Raw genomic sequence first — 17,712 nt, 5'->3', positions numbered from 1 at the left:
GGTGGTTTCCCTTTTAAGCCTTACCAACATCAAGATGGTAACAAAGGGAAAGTAGCTTTAATGAAGCAAGTATTGTCAATTCTGCGATGTGTTCTGAAGATCAAGAAATGAATAAACCTCAGCCCCATGGATTTCAGTATCTGGGTCAATGTGTAAACAAAGGGATTACTGTACCAAGTGATATCTGCAACATTTCAGATGTGTCTTAGGTCAGGTTCTCAAAGTGTAGTGGGGGAACTGCGGGGATATCCTTGAGATCCTTTCTGATAAGAAAATAGAATTGTTATCATAATAGTGCATTATTTACCTGTTTCACTTCTGTTCTTTCAAGAGTATGCAGTGGAGCTTTCCAGAAGTTACATGATGTGTGGTATCACAAAAGATTAAATATGGAAACATGAAAATCCAGCTGTCATACATTAAACCAGATAGTAAAGGGATTTCCAAAAGCATGTAAAGCAAAACAACTCTTCTCGTTAGATTATTTTTGATTAGGAAAATGTAGTTATTTTTCAGGCTTATTGTCTTAAATGAATTAACAAATAATTAAACAGTCACAATTTTAATTTCTAATCTGATAAATGTCAATAGATGTAACCCATATAAAACAAAACTTTTTGGGATCCTCAATAATTTAAGAATGTAAATTATCTTCAGATGAAAATATTTGAGAATCACTGCTCTATGTAAAGAGGTGGCTCAGAGGGAGAATGCTGGGGTTGTGAGATGGCACAGGGAAAAGATGGCATTTGAGGAGAGTTTTGAAGAATGGGTAGTGGATAAAGCAAGGAAGAGTCCAGAAATCCTAAGCAGTTTGGAGTTGTTGGAGTGTGAAGTGTAAAAGCAAGGTGACAGGAGATGAGGCCAGGGAGAAGGTAAGTCCTTTCAGGAAAAGCTCTAATGCTAAGGAATCTGGACTTTATTCTATAAGCACTAGAGTGCCAACACAGAGTTTTAATCCATGGGAGGTATGGTTAGACCATTTAGAGGCTGTTACAATAGCCCCTGAAAGGCAGGCCTTTGGGCAGAAAAATTTAGGAAGTAGAGTCAGCTCAGTAGACCTTGGTGATTAGGTCTGGGAGCCTGGAGAAAGAGGAGAATCAATTGTGCCCCTGCTTTCTGTTTCAGACATTGGTTGTAGCACCAACCAAGAAAACTAATACAGGCAGAAGAGCAGATTTTCTGAGAAAATTATGATTTCTCTTTTGGACATGTTGGATTTGAAGTGCTTGTGGGACAGAGGTGTCCCAATCACCAGTTTCATATGCAGACGCTCCTCAACTTATGATGAGGTTACGTCCTGATAAACCCATCACAAGTTAAAAATATCATAAGTCCAAACTGCATGTAATACTACATACATACATTGTAGGGTATGGTTGTTTACCCCGTGATCGCATGGCTTACTGGGAGCTGCAGCTTACTGCCACTACCCAGGATCACTAGAGAACCATACTGCACCTCACTAGCCCAGGAAAAGATCAAAATTCGAAGTACAATTTCTACTGAATACATTTTGCTTTTGCACCATTGTAAAGTCAAAAAATCATAAGTCGAACTGTCGTAAATGTGGGACCATCTGTATCGGCTACAGTTAAGCAGAAATGTCTGGGCTAGAGATATAGACTGGAGAGTGGTCAGCATATAGACAGTAATTGAAGCTGTTGGGTGGGTGTGATCACCCAGGGCAATACAATGAGAAGGGACCACGAGGAAGGAGGAGATAGCAGTATAGCATAGTGACGCAATTAAAGACACTCATGAAAGACGACTTCAGAACTGCTTCAGAAAGTGACAAGAATGATGGGATAAGTGTGTTTGGAGCAAGGGGGAGTATTTGGAGGGGGATTAATGGTAATGTGTCTTTTACTATAATAACTTTTTTATTTAAATATTAACCGTAGTTTTTGATCACGCCTCGTATGCCAGGTTCTCATAGAGATTGAACTGGCTAAGGACAACCACCTGAAGGTTCGTGGATTTTAAGTGCTTTTGGCTCACTGAAGCTTAAGTGAGGATTCCCTTCTGCCCCTTGTCACAAGTTTAAAAACCTCAGTTTGTATAATGTAACCATTTGGGGTCTGCTGTTAACTTGGACTAGTGTTTAACCCCTTTATGCAATAAATTGAAAAGAGCTATGCTGTCTGGTCTTCAAGTCCCTCATTTAAACAGAGCTCAAGCAGTAGGTGCCTGGCAATGTCCAGCCTGAAACACAGCAATAACATGATGTTTCAGCCAAGCCCAGAGCCCCAAGGTCACAGTGGCTCTGTCTGGCCAGAAGCTCATTGGATCTCCCTCTGCAGAGTTCCCTGCCCTAAGAGAATGTCACCACCTGAACAGCCTTCGGTGAAGCTGAGAGGAGAGAAGTTGGGGCAAGACAGCAACTGCAGCCTCCGGTGGTCAAAGATCCCTTGGTGTCTCCATCCTGACTGGGTGGGTGGAGCTTAAAGCAGCCACCTTCCCTCTAGTGAGGCAATAGGACATCTGGCTTGCCACCAAGTTCTTTTCCACCAGACAAATCCTAGCTAATCGATGTCCAAACACCAGAATGTGAGGCCAACCTTGTATCAGAGTAAAACTTTTGACAAGGGAACAAATTTCAAACTGATGTGTCAGTCATGTAAGTAGCTAAATAGCTTGCAACTTTCTAGTAACAGTTGCCTAACGCCATGTGAAGTAAATTGATTTCCCCCCTTCAGTTTTAATGTTATGTAAGGTATTTAAATCCTTATTTAAATAAAACTTGTTTTCAGAAAAAAATGAAAAGGTAGAAATAGTCCCAGTGTGAAATGCTAGGTATGCTGACCTTTCTAGTATAATTTCAGTTTACATAATTTTGAGTATAATTTCAGTCATTACTGCTACTGCTACCACTTGAGTGCGAACCACCATCATTTCTCTCAGGGTTACTGGAAGAGCTTCCTAACAGATCTCCTTACTTATATCTTTGTGTCCCCTTCCACAGTTTAGTCTCAATTAGAGTGACCCTTCTGACATATGTCAGATCATGTCCCTCTGCTTAAAACAGGGAAATGATTCCCCATTTCAGTCCACAAATACCAAAGTCCATAATGGTGTCCAAAGTGCTACATGATATGATTCCATTACTTCCGACCTTGTGTCCTACTACTCTTCCCTTCACTTATCGCTGCCCAGTCACACCTGTCTTGCTTGCTGGTCCTCATTTTGTTCAGGTATACTCCTGCCTTAGGGCCTTTTATTAGCTAATTGCTCTATCTGGACTGCTTATTGCCTAGACTTTGGTATTGCTGACTCCCTCACCTTAAAATATCTAATGTCAACTTTTTCCATGAAGCCCACACTGACCATTCTATTCTAAATTGCAATCTGCCTTGCCTTCCACTTCCTGATCCCTCTTACCTTGTCTTACTTTTATTTTTCCATAATACTAATCACCGTCTAACATACTATATACTTCAATTATTAGATCTATTGTTTGGTGTCTAATATCCACTTTCACTGCCACGCCAGCAGAATGTGAGCTCCAGAAGGGCAAGAATGTTGATCTGTTCAGGTCCCTGATGAAGTCTGTGTATTCCCAGGACAGTATCTGGCACAAAGTGGACACTCAATTTATATTTAAATGAATATACTGACACAAGGAAAGAAACCAGAAGAATGGGGGAGGTTGAATCTGTGAAAGGGATAATAAATCAAGATATGTAAAATACAGACGGATATGGGAACAGGCACACATATATATGGAATTATCTGTAGTGCTAGACTGGCACTTCTTATATCACATCCCAACGAGACCATTTAGCGAGCGCTCTTTCTCCCTCACCCTCCCACTCCTTGTGTTCTTTGGGGGGGGGGGGCTTAGACAACACAGATGTATTACTCATTTATGAACCTCTAGTATCCAGCGAGGTCCCTGACATTAAGTGCTCAAAAGATATTGTTGGGTAAATTAACAAACCAAGGCTTCTGTGTTGCCAACTACTTTCGAGCTTGTAAAGAGGAGACTCAAGGTTTCACTCGCTCGGGGAGCCTTCACCCGAACCACCACCCACTTGGAGGACTTACTACGTAATAAGACCGCGCCTTAGGGGAGGAGGCGGGTTGAGCAAATGCTCCATGTCACGTGACCAGAGCGGGCGGGGCGGCAAAGTTCATATCCCAGCATCCTCTGTAACTACTTCCTTTCTGTCCTTTTCCGGCGTTCAAGATGTCTAAGCGAGGTGAGGTTTTGGCTTTGGGGGAATCCTCCACCATCTGCCGCGCGGTGGCTGCTGGCATCGCCGGGATCGGCAGCCATGGGCAGCTGGGGCGCTTTCCTCTCCTCCGGGCCGGAGAGAGTGAGGAGGGACACCGCGAGAGCACTGGAAGGGCCCTCGAAAGTGGCAGTGGGGAGGTCTGGAGAGTCGAGCTAGCAGAATCCGTACATGATTCTAGAACGAACCCCGCAGGATCGCTCTGCGCCTAGCGCTGCAGTTAAGGGGTTGAAGCTGGACTGCCTTAGGTCTCTGAGTGGGGGACTTGCGCATTCTAACGCCTCGCAGGAAGAACTCCGTGCTGCAAAAGTTGGAGCTAGGATTGAGCCGTCCAGATCCCTTCCTCTGAACGTAAGGGTGGTAATAGTGAGGAATTGGCTGTTTGCCAAGAGAACTGGGTGGCACATGTGGAGGGAATAGTAGATTCCTACAGCGAATCTATAATGTACCGCTTCCCAAAGCATATGCGAATGAATTTATACCTTGAAAATGTAGAGGGAGCTCCGAACCACGACTGGACAATGACGTCTCCTGTTTTCCTTCGTACTCAGGACGTGGTGGGTCCTCTGGTGCGAAATTCCGGATTTCCTTGGGTCTTCCGGTAGGAGCCGTGATCAATTGTGCGGACAACACAGGTGAGATCTTCGGCTGCACCCTGCCAGACTCGCCCTTTTAAAAGCACTCATTGGGCCTTTTGCTAATGACCCACCGAGCCGTCAAGAAAGGGCAAAGTAAAAACACCACTTTTGGGTGAAGCGGCAACATGTGTTGTTTTGCTTCAATCGGTGGTGTGACAAGGTGTACCACCTTGGGGGAAGGAGAGGCTGTGGAGGTGTTGTGGAAATGTTACACCGCAGAACTGCCTGATCAGCCCTCCAAAAAAAATTTTGTTTACGTCCTTCTATAGGAGCCAAAAATCTGTATATCATCTCTGTGAAGGGGATCAAGGGACGACTGAACAGACTTCCTGCTGCTGGTGTGGGTGACATGGTGATGGCCACAGTCAAGAAAGGCAAACCAGAGCTCAGAAAGAAGGGTAAGAAGATAAGCTGAACCCTCCTTATCTCTTGGTGGACAATTGCAGATTCCTCCCTTTATTGAAAAATAGGACAATAATTTTACCATTCTCAAGGCTTCTTGAAGTTTGATTTCCTTTGAGAGTCGGTGTGAGATAATAGCTGCAATTGAAGTTCTGCTCTTGCTGTCTTAGAGACCATTCTCTACCCTATCTGGCTTTACTGTATTCCTTCTTGCCCCCTTGCTCAAATGTAGTTGCTGCTCTGAAGCCAGGGTTCATCTTTTAAAAATGTAAGTCTTGTCACTTAACTACCGTGTTTCCCAGAAAATAAGACCTAGCCAGACCGTCATCTCATGTGTCTTTCGGAGCAAAAATTAATACAAGACCCGATCTTATTTTAATACAAGACCAGGTTTTATCTAACATGATAATAAGACCGGGTCTTGTATTACTTTTTGCTCCAAAAGACGCATTAGAGCTGATGGTCCGACCAGGTCTTATTTTTGGGGAAACACGGTGTGTGTGTGTGTGTGTGTGTGTGTGTGTGTCACACGGAAATGTGGAAAGGGGCAGGACTGGAAGACCGGAGTCCTGGATTTGTGTGGATTTGCTTATCTGCTAGATTCATTTGTGAACATTTCAATGGTTTTTAAGTAGATGAGGGCCCAACATAGGAGGTTTTCAGTAAACATTAGTTACTTGTCAGTGTGTGTCCTTGTTAAAAACTTGATCAGAGGCTGTCTACATACATAGACAGTACTTGACTCAAGGATAGCCAGCCTCCGTGTCCTTTAAAAAAGTCCTGTATTTACAGTGTCTGATCTTGACTATGGAAATGGTAACTATTACCCCAATTTTACAATAGGAAAATTTAAACCTCAAAAGATTACCTTGTATCAGTCAAAATTTAAATCTAGGTATGTCTGACTAGTTCTTTCAAGTGCAGTGGATGCTTCATTTTGAAGTTCTGGAAGTGTTCACTTTAGTGTAGGTAGGGTTGAAAAAGTTAACTTTTGATCTTGGGAAATGGTTCCTCAAAAAATTAAATAGGGGCAGCCAGTTAGTTCAGTTGGTTAGAGCACAATACTTGTAACACCAGGGTTGCCAGTTTGATCCCCGCATGGGCCAGTGTGAGCTGCGTCTTCCACAACTAGATTAAAACAACTACTTGACTTGCAGCTGATGGGTCCTGGAAAAATACACTTAAAATAAATGCAAGTGTTTTTTGTTTTGTTTTTTTAAGTTGAATAGTTAATTACACAAGAAATACAAGTTGAGGGCCAGCCTGGTGGCTCAGGTGGTTGGAGCTCCGTGCTCCTAATGCCAAAGGCTGCTGGTTCGATTCCCACATGGGCCAGTGGGCTCTCAACCATAAGGTTGCCCGACTCCTGCAAGGGATGGTGGGCTGCGCCCCCTGCAACTAAGACTGAGCACTGCACCTTCAGCTGAGCTGCCACTGATCTCCAAGATGGCTCAGTTGGTTGGAGTGAGTCCTCTATCACAGGGTTGCTGGTTGCCTGTTCGACTCCTGCAAGGGATGGTGGGCTGTGCCCCAGACAACTAGCAATGGCAGCTGGACCTGGAGCTAAGCTACTCCCTCCACAACTAAGATTGAAAGGACAACAACTTGACTTGGGAAAAAGCCCTGGAAGTGCACACTGTCCCCCAATAAAGTCCTGTTCTCTTTCTCCAATAAAAAAAGAAGAAAAATACAAGTTGAATTTCCGTCACCCAACTCTTAGACCTCCAAGAGATGATCATTGATAATATTTCGTTGTCGGTCCTTTCCTGACTTGTATGCAAAAAAAAATTTGCTTGTGAACTTTCCTATGTAAATGGCACCATTACCTTCCCATAACCCGTTCTTGCTGTACGTGATTGTCCTATATGAAAGAAATTACAGACCCACATAATTGATTGGGTTGATTCCAAGTTTTTGCTCTAAAAGCTTTTATGCCCTGCAGTTAGAAACGCACATGAGATGAGGTAGTAAGATTCTGGACGGACTTGGGGAGTGTGTGTGTACATATGCACACTAGCAGTTGCGGGTTTTCTTTGGGTAAATTGGTGTGTAAATGAGTTTATATTTGTAAAACCTAAGGTATGGGACATAATTACAACAAATTCTTACAAGCAGTAATTTTTAGATCAAGGTATGAACTTGAAGGTTTTGATATACCCGGGGTGCCAAAAACATGTGCACACAACTTATATTCTTTTGTTATCGGTATATATTGAGTATTACAATTTTAATGCAGTTATTTCATGTCTTAAAATGTGTATACATTTGAGTTAACAGCTTGGCCTCTGCACTCATTCGGTCTGAGGAGGGAGACCCATTCCCTGTTCTGTGATACTAGGATCTTAACAATACCCACCTGTTGAGAGTAAAGTGGGAAAAAGTATAGGAAGTGCTTAGCAAGTTTCCTGCATACTTGCTGTGCAAGTGGGAAATGCTGGGAAGCTAGATAACATGTAAGCTTTCTTGTGACACTGGGACCTAACTGATTGATGACCGCTGCACTTTTTTCCCTCTTAGTACATCCAGCCGTGGTAATTCGACAACGAAAGTCATATCGGAGAAAAGATGGCGTGTTTCTTTATTTTGAAGATAATGCAGGGGTTATAGTAAACAATAAAGGCGAGATGAAAGGTAAGGGATACACCTTGTTTGTTAGATCCTTGAGATTAGATGATTTACCTCTTGAATCAAGGAGTGCAAAGGACCCTCTGATCTTATTGATTGCCTCATTTTATTTTATACAGGTTCTGCCATCACAGGACCAGTTGCAAAGGAGTGTGCAGATTTGTGGCCCAGGATTGCATCCAATGCTGGTAGCATTGCATGATTCTTCGGTGTATTTGTAAAAAAAAAACCAAAAAAAAAAAAACCACAAACATTAAAATTATTTGGTGTCAGTACTTGCCTTCCTGTTTATTTCTACATGTCACTAAACCATCTAACCCGTGCCTCTTTTGTAAAATGAAACTAGTCAGTGCAGATTTTCTGTGGGCATGTATGAAAAAAGAGACAGTCTTTGCACTTAAGTGATCGATCGTACAGGACTTTTGGGACTTTATAATTTTTACTATGAAAACTAGTTATTTGGGTTTGAAGTCCTTAAAAGTCAATTGCAAATACTGCTTGATGACAGTTTACCCCAGGTAACTGCCCTGCAGGTATTCGAGATAAAAGGTAGAGTGGTCAGATCCTAGACCTACTCCTGGAATCCAAGGAGTGATGTGAGTAAAAACCAGGTGCACGTGCATATGTGCACACTTGCAGTTACAGGTTTTCTTTGAGTAAATTTATGCATAAATGAGTTTATGTAAAAGCTAACATGTAAATTTGCTCTTGTGGAAGGAAGATACTTGAGTTAATATCTGCAGGTTTTTTTTCCATCAAAATGTTTTAATATCTGCTTAAACCCTAATTTGAGAAAGTTTGTGTTTGTGTGTCTAGTATCTGAAAATACGCAGCCTGAAATGTTACCTGTAAGTTGGGTATAATGCAAGGGTGAAGATTAGTATATGTGATGACACTAGTACATAGTCATTTGGTGAGACGACTACTACCCTTTTGTCCAAGATTAGGAATGGAATGGACCAAAACTAGAGAACAGTGGTTCTCAACCTGAGGAGTTAAAAAATGAGTCTAGGCCATATCCTAGACCAATTAAGTCAGACTGTGAAGGTAGGACTCGCATCAGTACTTAAAGCTGCCCAGATTTCCAAGATGCAGTGGAGATTGAGAAGTAGTACGCTAGAGTGAGCTGGTCTTGATTTTAGGAATAAACAAATCGGGAAATCTAAAAGAGACTTGGCTCCCTCTACTAAGGCATCCTCCAGCCTGGTGAGTTTAAAATCTAATGTGACGTGAAGCCCCCAAGTCCTCTATTGAAAATCAATTTTACCCTGTTGTGTGAGGCATACTCCTGTGTTAAATTTTCTCACCTTTCTGCTTCAAATATGAGGTGTGAGGGCCAGGCCTGTCATCTTTCCCCATTCTCTTGTGTCCAGGTTTTTTCCTGGTTCTTTCCAAGGTTTAATAGAATGGAGTTAAACTATTTTAGACTTAAGTACCTGTGATTTCAGATTTGGGTCTCCTGTCATATTGTAGAAATATTAAATAGCCTGAGTATGGAATTGTCAGGATTAGTGATTTTTGTGTATAGGTTTATACACCTTTTTCTAATTAATACATGTGCCTTTATGTAATACTAATAGTGAATATAAAAGTCCTTCCTTGAGCTTGTAAAGTGATAATTGCACCTCTGTGAGGAGCAGTTTGTATAAGGAGCTTTGATATGTAAAGCATCTATATAAGGGTTTATTATTCAAGGGGAAAATTGGAGGAAAAAAGTTTAAAGAAGGAAATAAAAAATCATCTGTAGTCACAGCAACTAGAGAAAAATTATTGTTGACGTTTGCTGTGTCCCGGTATATGAGTACATACATAAAATTAGCCAGAGAAAATATGGTAATGTGTCAACCTGTTTTTTTGAGTATTACAAATTTCTTAACAGGAGGAGGAATGCTGGCTGAGGAAAAGAATTGGGTGGGGTGGGGGAAGGTACTTTAAGTGAACCTGACTGGAAGTCAGGAGGCCTGAATTCTGGTTCTGGATCTGCTACTAAATGGATTTAAGGAATATGCCAACATTTCTAAGCTTTCACTTCCAGTATGTAAAATAAGAGTTGGAAGTAGATGCTATCTGACCTCTTTCTGAACCATTCTGGGTACATAGAAGCTTTTTCAACCCAACTAAGGTGGGAAAATGTGTATGATACAATGGGAGCGGAGAACTTGGCTCTTAAAAGCTGGGAAGTTGGACCTGACTGCACTCAAAAGGCCCACATTCAGTTAATACCCTCTTCTCCCCTTCAATCTCCTATTCCTCTTGCATAGTCTCCTGGTCATCCGTCATCTCAGGGCCATGCAAACAACTTCTCCCACAGCCTTTTCTAAAAGCCTACCCCATTGAATAGGGACAATAGGGTTTGTGTCGCATGGCTCCTGACAACGTAACAATGCGTAACAACGCGCAGGGGAGCCCCCACCTACGACTCTCCACTCGCATCACCGAGGCTCCAAGGCTGCTATGTTTGGGATGGCACACTGCTGCGAGTGCCCTCTGCGGTTGGAGAAGAGTTTCATCTTGGATGGCGTGGCCGTGAGCACCATAGCCCGCACCTATGAGCATTTGAGGCCCAAGCTCTGGTCGGCGATCCCACCTTACAACGCTCAGCAGGACTGGCACGCCTCCCGGTACTTCAAGAGCCACGTGGTTCCGCCCATTTTGCGGAAAACTGATCAGGTATAGGAGTAGCCCAGAGTATCATCCCACTGTCGATGCCCTCAGAGGTTGGCTTTGGTGTCCAGGACAACGTCTCAAACCAGGAAGTCTCAGTCCTGGGTCCTCACCACCAGGGAGGCTTCCCCCACTTACATCCTGTTTTCTTAATGAAACCCCAGAACTGGCAGGGGTGATAATGGTGTTGAGCGCGAGTCCACTGGGCTCACAGAATCACCTTCTAACCCTGAACTTGAGAATGATCTCTTTTTGGGTTTCTGCAAGCTTGGGGGACCAGGCTCAAAGCCCGCTTCTCACAAACAAATCGGTTTCATTGTCCTTTTTGATGTCAGGAACATGCATTGTGGGATGACCTCACACTGCAAATTCTCTAAAAGCTCGAAAATCCGTGTGACCTCCGTGAACAAGACAAAGAAAACTGCTTAGACCCACCAGCCGCCGCCTATGTCCAGTGGTGACTCGATAGTTGCTGGGTGGGTTCCCTTGCTTGGACCAGTGAGCTGACACAAGTGAAACCTCCCAAACCTTTGAGGACCTTTCTTTTCCCCAGACCTTTCGCTTGGGGGTATTGCCCCTCCTCAGCAGAGTTCTTCCCAGGGATCCAAGATTCTAAGGCTATTTGCTGAGGGCTCCAATTGTTTTCACCACTTTTGCCTCCAATATTGGTGTCCACATATGTCACAATGGTATCGATATGACGTAGTAGTTCTTCTGTGAACAAATCTTAAGGGGTTTTGTGGTCCTGGCTGTTTGTGTGTGTGCACGTGTGTTCAATACATATAATATACATGAACACATATTTGTGTGTGCCATGCTTAAGTGTGTACTTGCTGTCTACTCATGTAACTTTTATAACAGAAGGAGCCAGAGTCTGGAGGAGAAAAAAAAAGAAAAATTTGAGTAGTTAGAAGCTTGAAAATAGTATGGTGTACACTTTTGAAACTGTTGTATATTCCATTTTATAAGTATTAATGGTCACAACCAGCATTTGTGGTAGGTATTATTTTCATTTAAATGTAGATAATGTTTATCAAAGCTTTACTATGCCAGGCCCTTTATTTGAACTATCTCATTTAAATCTCATAGCAACCCTCTTTTTACTGATGAGGAAATGGAGGTCCAGAAAAGGTGTGCCATTGGCGTAGGTCACACAGCTTGTTAGTGACAGAGCTGGATTTGGAACTTGATTGTCTGGCAGCAGACACTGAGCACTTAAGTATGAAGCTAAACTGCCTCTCCGGAGAGGCAATAGGTCAATAAGTATATTTAATCTGTCTGGCCCTGTTACCCCTGGCTGTGACCTCTGCCCCCTCCCCTCAACAAGCCTCAGGGGAGTTTGCACCATTCATCTCTGAGCATGGTGGCTGACAGTCTTCTGTATTCTCTCTCACTCTCAGGATCATGGCGGTACAGGAAGGGATGGCTGGATAGTGGATTATTTCCACATCTTCGGGCAAGGACAAAGATACCTCAACAGGAGAAACTGGGCAGGGGCAGGCAAGTGCCACCTTGTTTTCAGCCTCCCCATGGTCCCCACCTAGGAAGAGTGGTATGCACCCCATAGTTCAGAGAGAAAAATTGGGCCTTAGAGAGACCTAGTTGGGGGTAAGAGCACCAGGGACTGCATCGTCCAGCTTTTCTTCTCAGACATGAGCAGATGGTGTCACAGTACTTCCTATATTTAGTTACTGAGCACCTGCTGTATGTCAGCTGCTTTTTACCCTCACACTATCCCCATGTTACAGCCTGGGAAACTGAGATTTAGGAAGTTAAAGTGATTTGCTGAGAAGGGCTGAGCTAGGATTGGAATTCCACTCTTTCCAACTCTAAAGCCTGCGTTGCTCTCATTGCTCCTGAGCAGGCTGTGTCCTGCTCATTTTCCAGGCCCAATTAAGCGGCAATGGAAAAGGGAGAGTTGAGAGGGGTTTTTCTGACGGGGTGAACCCTCCTCCCACCCCAACTCCACCACTCTTTGGCTGCATTCTGAGTCCCTGACCCTTCGTACTGTTTGGCCAAACTGTACTTATCTATTTTCTCCAGATGGTTCAGAGGCAAGGGTGAAATTTTCTCAGTTCTCCTGGGAGCAAGGCAAGTTCAGCCAAGCCCAGAAGTTTCTAACCCTCCTGTACTATATTCACACTCCTCCTGCACGCTATTCCTGGTATGAGGTTGGGTTTCTGGAAAGCCATCTATCTCCTTGACTTCACCAACACTTAGCTCAAGACATTTGAGGATTGAGGGTTCAGCCGGACATGGGGAACACGGTGACTATAGCTGGGTTGGCATCCTGATACCAGCCCTATGGGGGTGGGGAAAGCAAAGAGGGGGCTGAATGCAGGCTCAGGTCTCTTTGTCTACCCACAAGGGTATTCCCTCCAGCAGGTGATGGGGCATGACTACTACAATGCCAATGTGAAAAAGACCAGAGGGTTCAATGGTCAGTTTGGCTATCGCAGGAACACCCCAGCCCTCCGCCAGCACACATCTGTCTTTGGAGAGGTCACCCAATTCCCTCTCTTCTAACAGCAGCTCTTCCCTTCACACCTCTCCACCTGAATTTCTATGACAGATGTTTAGATGAACGCTCAATGTTATTTTACATAAAAAAAATTTTTGTTTGTGCCTCCAAGTGTGCTGTTTCTTCCTTGAGTTGGGAAAAGGGGACAAGCTAGTTTCTCCACCCTCAGCTTCTCTACCCAATGGAGAGGTGGTGAGAGGAGAAAGTGAGTCTCAGGCCTGTGCTCTTATATTTCATGATAACGAGTGCCAGGTTTGAGAAGCCTTGGTTCTCTCTTGCTGGTGTGATAAGGAGGAACTATACTACCTAGATCTCAACAAAGCTCTTTCCCAGGTATTAGCAGGGCCAGGTCAGAAGGTGGCTGTTTCCATCAAGAACAGAGCGGGCATTGCAGACACAGGGATTGGCTGTTGGTTGCCCTGAGAAGGATTTCCTGATTTTCATGAAAGTCATCCCATCCAAAAGAATTGACATTTTTCTTCTCCATTCCACCCTCAGATTCATCAAGAAGCTGTCGCGTCCAGCGCAACACAGGCAGTGAGGGTGCGAGAAGGGGTGGTTTGGGTTGTTTTTAAGAAAGAAAGAAACAGAGACTTAATGCAGTTAAATTTCTCCGAAGGCCAGGGGTCTCTCAGTCTCAGAGGACTGGAGCCCAGAATAAGGCCGACTGGGGGTTTGTATTGAGTAGGTATACAAAAACAAGAGAAAGCAACATTGTTTCGTACACGGTCTCTGAAACTCTCACATCATAACAGAAAAATATTTATCTCAATCACCCTTTGTCAGTCAACAGCTGAAGCACAAGGTCCCACAATGTCTTAATTAAGGTATGTACCTTCTGGGGGTCAAGTCTCTCATTTTGTAACAGTTCCCTTGAGCTAAGTGGAGAGAACTGATCTTTATTGTTTTTGTAACTTTTCTCACAAACAGGTGCCAGGGAAAAGCCAGAGCCGGCAACAGCTTTTCCCAGGCGGGGGGGAAGGGGAGGCAAGGCCCCTTCCCATATTTTTCTAAGGCAGCTCATTGGGGGTCCCCACTCGGTTCCGCCTGGCTTAGGTTGTATCTCCCGTGAGATATCTTACCCGTCTTTGGCTGCAAACCTTCTTTTGGGGACCAGACAGAGAGACATAAGGTGTAAACATAAGGATGGAACAAAGTCCCAGAAAGGCACAGTCTCACAGACTCTTCTTTCCTTAAGGAAAGACACGGGGGGGGACAGTTGGCTAGGCTGTTGTGTGACTACAAGAAGCAGGGCATGAACAAGGTGATATCTGGGTTGCTTTTTAGCCTGAGGATTCTGACACAGTAATACTGTGTTTGTGGACACTTTCCCTACTACTGCTATGTCAGTTTCCTTTTCAGCTAGTTTCCAGGCTGTAGTTTTCAAGTGCCCCACCCAGTGTATTGGGGGTCAGGAGAAAAGCCAAAACAGCTGATGGATACAAAAGAAGGTGGAGCTTAAGAACACAAAGCTTGCCAGAGCTCTAGCGTGGGTGGAACCTGATTGTATTGAGTCACCATAAGTGGACAAGCAGGAGCAGGACAACAGGTCATGGGGGTATAGCTCAGGGGTAGAGCATTTGACTGCAGATCAAGAGGTCCCCGGTTCAAATCCGGGTGCCCCCTTCCTTCCATTTTCCACATCCATTAAATAGAAGTAAATACTAGAGAAGACAAGGAACTCTCACAATTCATTCTTGACTGGAAATACAAATTACTTCCACATTACAAATGATCACTTAGGAGAGGGCCCTGGAGCACCATGCTGGGCTTCAGTTAAAACAAGTCCCTAGGAGATTCTAAATCTAAGATTAAGTCAGATCTGTGAATACAAACTATCTGTCTGATGTATGATAGTAAAGATAACAGCATTCATACAAATGGTGTTTTTGAGAGCTTAGTACATTCAAGGCTGCTGTGAATTAAAAGAGGAAAGAGGGTCCTTGTCCTCAGGGAGCTTTCAGTCTAGTGGTAGTTGACACCATTCATACACAGCTGTCAGAGGAGGAATGTTTGTACCTCAAAAATATCTTTTGAAAATACCTACCCATTTTTTTCCAGACATAATTTCTAATGGAAGCTTCCCCACAATTTGAAGGGATATTTCTACCTGATCTGAAGAATTTTTTTTTTCCAAATAGTAATTGTTTATTTTATTTTAGTATACTTTCTTTTTTTATTATTAGTTTCCGGTGCACAAAACAAAGTCATACTTAGACGTTTATCATTTATATCCCTCACACTGTGTCAACCCCCCTCCCCCCTGAAAAATATTATTAACCTGTTGCTTGTATCACTGTGTAATCCCCTCTCTTCAGGGTTAGGGGCACTTTCTTCTTAGTTGTTCATTGTCAGTTCTTTGAATGGATATCTACTCTGGCCGCTTTAAGCAGAAAAGCAGTCTACTGGAGACATGGTAGATACAGAGTTGATGGAAAGCTGGAGAACCTAATTCAGAAAGCAGTTAACTATGAGTGGCTGCCAAACGGAAATTCTGCTCAGGTCCTGTCCCTGGAAGTGTCTACTGCTGGTGCCACCAACTCTGGCACTTGTCACTACACCATGGATATTGTTCTAGCTGCACCTGCATCTTCAGCACAATTCCTTGAGTTTCAAAATGCCAAGTGGAAGCATTTGATTGGCTGAGCCGTGGTCTGACGCGTGTGCCTATTTACACCAGGTAGAGGAAGAAGTTGTGTTACCTCACCAAGTTTGACAACATGAATATTTCCCCAGAACTGAAGGAGCATTTGGATGCAAAAATGGATATATCACCACAAACCCTTTTTTTCTCCTCGAAGAAACCATTTTAAAGAGAGAGTGTGATAATTTATCAGTTTCCAATTCCAGCAGTCAAATTAGGTCAAACTTTTGTATTAAATCAATTATGTTCACATTATCATGATCATATAAATACTATTTACTATTGAGTCAATCTATAATACCTACCATGATAGCATTTCCTTTTTTGAAATTTTTTTCTGAAGATAATACTTCATTTTTTTGTGTATTTTTCTTTGTGCCTGCTGACAATTATTTTCAAATTCTTCAACAGCCTCACAGTACAATTATTCACCTGGTCCAAAGCTATAAAATTAATTTTTTCAAGCTAGTCTTCCTGACACTTTCCATTCTTGAGCTTCAGGCTGTTTAGACCTGCTACCCAGCTGGTGCCTTGGGAATTCCCATTCCCTCTCTTCTGTGTTGGATTCTTTTTTTTTCTTGGATCATGTCCTCCTTTTTCTTGGTTTCCTCCTTTATATGTGGGAAATAACCCCCAGGAGCTTCCCGAGAAAGAATATATGGGAAGTAAAATGTTTGAGTGCCTTGCATGTCTGAAAATATCTTTATTTTCCCTGAATGCTTGAGAGGTAGTTTATCTGGGAATAGAATTCTTGAAAATATTTTTCAGAGGTTTGCAAATCTCCATTGTCTTCTAGATTCTCTTGATAAGTCTCCCGCATGACCTGTTTCTCTCTATAAAATCTTAGGATTTTCGTTCTTTTTTTTTTTAAGATTTTATTGGGGAAGGGGAACAGGACTTTATTGGAGAACAGTGTGTACTTCCAGGACTTTTTTCCAAGTCAAGTTGTTGTCCTTTCAATCTTAGTTATGGAGGACGCAGCTCAGCTCCAGGTCCAGTTGTCATTGCTAGTTGCAGGGGGCATAGCCCACCATCCCTTGCGGGAGTTGAACTGGGAACCTTGTGGTTGAGAGCCTATGCTCCAACCAACTGAGCCATTCGGGAGCTCAGTGGCAGCTCATCTCAAGGTGCCGTGTTCAATCTTTAGTTGCAGGGGGTGCTGCCCACCATCCCTTGCGGGACTTGAGGAATTGAACTGGCAACCTTGTGGTTGAGAGCCCACTGGCCCATGCGGGAATCAAACCGGCAGCCTTTGGAGTTAGGAGCATGGAACTCTAACCCCCTGAGCCACCGGGCTGGCCCCCAGATTCCTCTTATTTATTTTTTGTAGGGAGCTGGAGCATCAAGGGTTAAGAAAATGTAACTTCAAGCAGAGGTTGGGAGGATCTAAGGGGAACTCCGATAAGCATAAAGAACAAACAGGCACCAGCTGTTCTGGGGATGAGGAATTATCAAAAAGGTAAAGACAGTCAGGGTCAAACTTTGAGAAAACATATCTAATCTGTACTTGCTGCCTCAGCCGCTCTATGTAACCTTCTTGTTTCTGTGTGTATAAAAGAAAGCTGGAAAATAAAACAGGTGCTGCAGTCTAATTAGAACTGCTCGCCCTCCCGATTCCATCTTTGTCTCTTGTCTATTTTTTTCTCAATCCTCACTCCCCACTTCAGGAACCGTTCGTCTCGTCGGCAGGCTCTGACAATTTTTTAATCAAAGAGAGCAGACATAGATATCTAGGTAATGTTTAATAATATTCTATTTGATTTACCATTCAATTTATGGCAAGTGATGCTGTTTATTTTTTTTTCAAATAAAAGCTTTGATATAATTCACATATGTTTAGAGAGAGAGTTTAGAATGATGTCTAGATGGAGAAGTGGTGATAACGGGAGAAAAGAGCTGGATTGGGGGGCGTAGGGGCAGGGAGTAAGTGAGTTCAACTTAAGTGCCTTCCAGATGTTCAGCTGAAAATGCCTAATACCCAGG

At 43.3% G+C, this 17,712-nt stretch overlaps 2 protein-coding genes and 2 non-coding genes across 4 annotated transcripts; all 4 read left to right on the top strand.

The window, feature by feature from the left end:
• Window positions 1-4,127: 4,127 nt before the first annotated feature.
• Window positions 4,128-8,175, top strand: RPL23 (ribosomal protein L23). The gene is made up of 5 exons (XM_019740689.3): window positions 4,128-4,202; window positions 4,787-4,870; window positions 5,143-5,271; window positions 7,793-7,906; window positions 8,020-8,175. Exons 1-5 carry the CDS (start codon window positions 4,190-4,192, stop codon window positions 8,100-8,102), a joined length of 423 nt encoding a protein of 140 aa, XP_019596248.1. The 5' UTR covers window positions 4,128-4,189; the 3' UTR covers window positions 8,103-8,175.
• On the top strand, window positions 4,902-5,034 carry LOC141569050 (small nucleolar RNA SNORA21). The gene has a single exon (XR_012492444.1). It is a non-coding gene; the product is annotated as a small nucleolar RNA SNORA21 (small nucleolar RNA).
• Window positions 8,176-10,206: 2,031 nt separating the features above from the next.
• SPMAP1 (sperm microtubule associated protein 1) lies at window positions 10,207-13,183 on the top strand. The gene is made up of 3 exons (XM_019740582.3): window positions 10,207-10,570; window positions 11,965-12,064; window positions 12,933-13,183. The coding sequence occupies exons 1-3, from the start codon at window positions 10,355-10,357 to the stop codon at window positions 13,088-13,090; spliced, it is 474 nt and encodes a 157-aa protein (XP_019596141.3). The 5' UTR covers window positions 10,207-10,354; the 3' UTR covers window positions 13,091-13,183.
• Window positions 13,184-14,639: 1,456 nt separating this feature from the next.
• On the top strand, window positions 14,640-14,711 carry TRNAC-GCA (transfer RNA cysteine (anticodon GCA)). Its single transcript has one exon. It is a non-coding gene; the product is annotated as a tRNA-Cys (tRNA).
• Window positions 14,712-17,712: the final 3,001 nt, after the last annotated feature.

This window comes from Rhinolophus sinicus, chromosome 12 (genome assembly GCF_057876585.1).
Source record: "Rhinolophus sinicus isolate RSI-liver-muscle chromosome 12, RSI-T2T, whole genome shotgun sequence".
Lineage (NCBI taxonomy): Eukaryota > Metazoa > Chordata > Mammalia > Chiroptera > Rhinolophidae > Rhinolophus > Rhinolophus sinicus.
This window is presented reverse-complemented; position numbering and strand designations above follow the sequence as displayed.